The sequence below is a fragment of the Colobus angolensis genome, unplaced genomic scaffold, assembly GCF_000951035.1.
Source record: "Colobus angolensis palliatus isolate OR3802 unplaced genomic scaffold, Cang.pa_1.0 Scaffold500, whole genome shotgun sequence".
In the NCBI taxonomy this organism is placed as follows: Eukaryota; Metazoa; Chordata; class Mammalia; order Primates; family Cercopithecidae; genus Colobus; species Colobus angolensis.
The window spans coordinates 339,721-345,535 of NW_012118489.1; the positions used below are offsets into that span (position 1 = coordinate 339,721).

At 52.6% G+C, this 5,815-nt stretch overlaps 1 protein-coding gene across 1 annotated transcript in view; it reads right to left on the reverse strand.

Annotated features, from left to right (window-relative positions):
* The window catches only part of FIS1 (fission 1 (mitochondrial outer membrane) homolog (S. cerevisiae)), a 6,573-nt gene extending 4,041 nt beyond the window's left edge, over positions 1-2,532 (reverse strand). The window contains exons 1-2 of the mRNA XM_011960036.1: positions 2,395-2,532; positions 1,433-1,565 (exon numbers count right to left, since the gene is read on the reverse strand). Of these exons, the coding sequence (XP_011815426.1) occupies positions 1,433-1,565; positions 2,395-2,439 (178 nt within the window). The 5' untranslated portion in view covers positions 2,440-2,532. The remainder of the gene's footprint in view (positions 1-1,432; positions 1,566-2,394) is intronic.
* Positions 2,533-5,815: the final 3,283 nt, after the last annotated feature.

Below are 5,815 nucleotides of genomic sequence, written 5' to 3' on the forward strand. Positions count from 1 at the left end.
TGCCTCATTTTTATAGATTTTCAATAGGCATCCTTTGCTAGCACAGTTGGCATTCTGTATTCATGGATTCAACAAACATGGATCAAAAATACTCAGGAAAAAAAAAAAGATAGTTGCATATGTACTGAACATGAACACACCTTTTTTTCTTGCCATTATTCCCTAAACAGTATAGTATACTATTTACACAGCATTTACATTGTATTTGGTATTATAAGTAATCTACAGATGAATGAAAGTATGTATGAGAAAGTGCACAGGTTACATGTAAATACCACAACATTTTATACAAGGGACTTCGATGGCTATTGGTATTTGTGGGGGCGGGGTTCCTAGAACCAATCCCCCATGGCTACAGAGGGATGGCTGTACACTGACTATGTGCTTATAAATGATTACTTTACTAAAAAATACAAAAAAAAAAACTAGCCGGGCGAGGTGGCGGGCGCCTGTAGTCCCAGCTACTCCGGAGGCTGAGGCAGGAGAATGGCATAAACCCGGGAGGCGGAGCTTGCAGTGAGCTGAGATCCGGCCACTGCACTCCAGTCCCGGCAACAGAGCGAGACTGCGTCAAAAAAAAAAAAAAAAAAAAATGATTACTTTAACAAAAGAAAGGAGGTACAGAGAAATTAAGTGATTAAGTATTGCCTCTGACAAATGATGACCCACACAAAACCAATGGGAAATAGGGTTCCAATCCAAAAAGCACTATCTGGCTGGACGCGGTGGCTCACACCTGTAATCCCAACACTTTGGGAGGCCGAGGTGGGCAGATCACCTGAGGTCAGGAGTTCGAGACCAGCCTGACCAACAAGGTGAAACCCTGTCCCTACTAAAAATACAAAAATTAGCCGGGCGTGGTAGTGGGCGCCTGTAATCCAGCTACTCAGGATGTTGAGGCAGGAGAATTGCTTGAACCGGGAGGGGGTGGCTGCAGTGAGCTGAGACAGCGCCACTGTACTCCAGCCTGGGAGACAGAGCAGGACTCCATCTCAAACAAAAACAAAAAACAAAAAGCACTATGTGCTCACAATTTTGTAGGACAGTCCTCTGGGCCTCTTCCATGCCACAAAAGATTCTCAGTAGCTGCTAACTAAGCAACATGGTGGTGGTGTTGGGGGGAAGGGCATGGGCCTAGGTCTCACAAAACGGGAGCTTCTAGTCCCAATTCAGCCATGAACTTACTAGTTGCGTGACCTCAAGTCACTTTCTCAGATCAAGACAGTCCTGGGGGAACTGACAAGCTACGACTCCGTCTGGCAAAACAATGGTGGGCGGTAAGTAGCCAAAAGTTCACTGGGAGACGTCAAGCTAAGTATAGCCCTTGGTGCTGTAAATCTACCGGAGACAACTGAGAGGTGCCTGGACTACGGGGACCCACATGGTACAGCAGCCCAGATGGCAGCGGGAAGGGGAGAGTACAGCGCCTCACCCTCAAGCAGCACGATGCCTTTACGGATGTCATCATTGTACTTGCTTCGCACCAGGCACCAGGCATACTCAAACTGTGTGCTCTTGGACACCGAGCCTGCTGCCTTCTCAGACTGAAATTTCTTTTCAAATTTCTGCCACAGGGGAAGAAAGGAATCATTTAGAAATAAAGGGCGTCAACAATTCTCTATCTGGACATGGTGTCAGTCACACCCCATATCCCTGGCTCTGCCTCCTTTCCCTCGTGGGTCTCGGTATCTGGCACCCCAGCATCTGCTATCTCCATGCCCGGGACCCAGGCTTTCGGCTCCTCCTGGCCTGTGGGCCCGCTCTTGGGACAGATGCCCCTGGTCTCCCCTCCCCCCGGCGGTACCGAGCGGAGATGCCACCTGGTGGCAGCTCCAGGCACCGCTCCCAGAGCAGCTGACCCCGGCGGCCAAACAGTAAACACACTGTCAGAACTGCTCAACAACAGCCCACGCGGTCCTCATTTGAGGCTGCTGGCCCCATCCTGCCCCACCCTGCCGGGCCTGGACCTTTTACTGTCCAGGAATAGAAGTAGTGTCTACCTCCTAGAGCTACAAGGACTGAGATCTGGCATGCGATGCCTTAGCACCGTGCCGGACGCAGTAATAGGTGACGCCTTCTGATGGTCACTGTATTCCTCCACCGCTGGAGGAACGCCCTGAGCTCACAGCTCCTGCATGATCCCAGAACCCGTCAGTCTAACCACGGTCGGGCAACAGGCCCGTACGTGGGGGATCAGGACACTACAACTCCCAGGAACCTCCGCGGCATAGCGGGCCCTCCGGGCAGGAGCCAGACGCTGTGGAGGCTGCCGGGAGCCGTAGTTCGGCTTCCCTCGGCCAAGCCGATACCGGGAGGAGGGTTCGGCCCATACCTGACTCTCCTCAGGACCCGCCCTCCGACCTTCCCTTTCCCTCTGTCCGGGCCAGGCCTCACCAGCAGGTCCTCCACAGACACCAGCTCGTTCAGCACGGCCTCCATGGCCACTGCCCCCGCGAGCCTCACACTACAATCTACTGTGCAACAGTCTCCATGGCCCAGTGGCAGGGGAGGAGAGCCACTTCCGGCGTCCGGCGGATGCGGGCACGACCTGGCGACGCCCCGCCCCTTCCTCTCAGCGCAGCAGGACCGGCGGGACGCTAGTACGCAGGCTCGGCCGGCCCCTTCAGCCCGCAGACTGCACGTAGGGAGACTTTCCCCAGGTGGGTCTTCCCGGGTGCTCCAGCCGGTGCCTTCCTCCGCGGAGGCTTCCCTAGGGAAACTGGAGGCTATGTCTTAACGGTTAGCCCCCAGGATGAAAACAGCAAAAAGCGGAGGGTGGGTAGCCAGTCGGAGATCACTTTACATTAGGCTGCCAAGCTGACGCCCCTCAGAAATCTAGGACCTTGGAGGCCACATGACTTTTCACCGCCTGCAACCAAATCGTAACTAGAACGGGGGACCGAGCGCGTGGCTCACGCTTGTAACCCCAACACCTTGGGAGGCCGTGGCGGGAAGATCGCTGGAGGCCAGGAGTTCAAGACCAGCCTGAGCAACACAGCGAGACCCTGTCTCTACAAAATGTTTTAAAAAATTAACCGGCGTGGTGGTGTGCACCTGTACTCCCAGCTACTGGGGCGGCTGAGGCAGGAGGATCGCTTGAGCCCAGGAGTTTGAGGCTGCACTCCACTGCACTCCAGCTTGGGCGACAGAGACCTTGTCTCAAAAAACCCACCAACAGCAGGAAACTAGTATCGGGGTTTCTTGGGCCTCTGCTGACTCTCACAATGCAAGAGCAGAGGCAACTGGATCTGTAAACCACACAGCCAGAAATTGGGGTAGTCATAAGAGACACTATCAACAGGAAGTTTTTCAAAAAGCAACGGCCCCATTCTTTGCAGAGAAGGTCCAATCTTTTCAATATTATTTACATGAACCATTTTCTGAGTGCACCCCAGGCGGGAAACCTGACACATGGGGTCACGGGCAATGGGGAGCTTAGCAGAGAGGAGCTATCAGAGCATGGAAAGGAGAAAGGTGTGGACACCTCTGGCTTCAGTTTCTGTGCAGTGAGGGGACTGGGTAGGTAGCAACTTTCAAATTCTTTTTCCCTTGAGTCACACTGGAGTGTGAGGGCAGAGTCTTATCTTGCTTATCTAGCGTCTAGCACAGGGCTTGGCACAAAGTGAGTGCTCAATAAACATTTGTTGAATAAACACGGGAAAAGCAAATTAATTGTAAACAAGGCACTGCACATGCAGGCGATAATCATCCAGACACGTTCCGCTTTTGCAAAGCCCCTTTAATTTTTATTATTTTTTAGAGATGGTCACTCTGTGGCCCAGGCTGGAGGGCGCAATCATAGCTCACTGCAGCCTTGACCTCCTGAGCTCCTGCAATCCTCCTGCCTTAGTCTCCCAAGAAGCTAGGACTACAGGTGTGTACCACCACACCCAGGTAATTATTTATTTTGTTTTGTTTTGAGACAGTGTCTCCATCTGTCACCCAGGCTGGAGTGCACTGGCACAGTCTCAGCTCACTGCAACCTCCGCCTCCTGGGTTCAAGCAATTCTCTTGTTTCAGCCTCTCAAGTAGCTGGGATTACAGGCATCAGCCACCACACCCGGCTAATTTTTTTTTTTTTTTTTTTGAGACGGAGTCTGGCTCTGTCGCCCAGGCTGGAGTGCAGTGGCCGGATCTCAGCTCACTGCAAACTCCGCCTCCCAGGTTCACGCCATTCTCCTGCCTCAGCCTCCCGAGTAGCTAGGACTAAGGCGCCCATCACCTCGCCCGGCTAGTTTTTTGTATTTTTTAGTAGAGACGGGGTTTCACCGTTGTTAGCCAGGATGGTCTCGATCTCCTGACCTCGTGATCCGCCCGTCTCGGCCTCCCAAAGTGCTGGGGTTACAGGCATGAGCCACCGCACCCAGCCAAGCCTCTTATATTTTTTTCTCTTAATAGTCTCGTGAGTTAGAAAGGCAAGAGTTGTTCTTCCCTATTTGGCTTGGATGGTTGAAATGACTGATACAATGAGCTCTGTAAGCCTAGAGAGACTCCCAGGTTGGGGAACTGGCTCCCTGATGCCCACTAGCATAAGCCTCAAGGAAAAGACTTCACATTCATTGAGACATACAGAGCACCTGATTTTGCCTGGGCCTTGGGGTAGGCACAGAGGACACTAGGGCAGGGCGCGGTGGCTCACACCTGTAATCCCAGCACTCTGGGAGGCCAAAGCAGGTGGATCACCCGAGGTCAGGAGTTCAAGACCAGTCTGGCCAACGTGATGAAATTCCATCTCTACTAAAAATACAAAAAACTGCGCCCGTGACCCACCACCCACCATCTGGGAAGTGAAGAGCGCCTCTGCTGTCTGGGAAGTGAGGAGCGCCTTTGCCTGGCCCTCGCACCATCTGGGATGTGAGGAGCGCCTCTGTCTGGCCCCAGCACTGTCTGGGAAGTGAGAAGCGCCTCTGCCTGGCCCATTCTGGGACGTGAGGAGCGCCTCTGCCCTGCAGTCCCACCATCTGGGAAGTGAGGAGCGCCTCTGCCTGTCCCCTGCACGATCTGGGAAGTGAGTTACTCTGCCCGGCTGCCCAATCGTCTGTGAAATGAAGAGCGCCTCTGCCCACTGCTGTGCAACTCTCCAAGTGTGAAGTGACAGCCTTGTATGTGATCTTTCTGCCCTCCCCAAGTTTGCATTTTGGACACTGAAGTTTACTTTTTAATTGAAAAATAATAATAATACAAGACATTAGCTGGGTGTGGTAGCGGATGCCTGTAATCCCAGTCACTCGGGAGGCTGAAGCAGGAGAATCTCTTGAACCCGGGAGGTGGAGGTTGCAGTGATCTGAGATTGCACCACTGCACTCCAGCCTAGGCAACAAGGGCTAAACTCCGTCTCAAAAAAAAAAAAAAAAAACGACGGACACAATATGACGCAGATGACTGAAAACAGTACTGAAGACGGGAGGCAAACACTGGCAGGGCAGGGAACACAGGAAGACAAAGGGGACACTACTTCTATTCGGAGGCTCCTTTTTGGGGGTCAGCCTGAACCACAGTCACGTTTATATTTGCTGCAGCCCTTGGTAGAGGCCTGGTACATGGCAGAAGCACCATCAGGATTTGCTGAATGTCAACAAGGAATGAAGGGAGAGTGATTTACTCAGGTGGTCAGTTATGTGCCAATGAAGAGATCCGAAGTCTGTGACTTTTCCAGTCTAGTTAGCATAGCCGTCCACCTTCGACATAGTGATAGGAAGTAGTCCCTGTTAATTTTACACCCAATGGCTGGGTGCAGTGGCTCATGCCTGTAATCCCAGCACTTTGGGAGGCCAAGGCAGGCAGATCACAAGGTCAGGAGATCAAGACCAGCCTG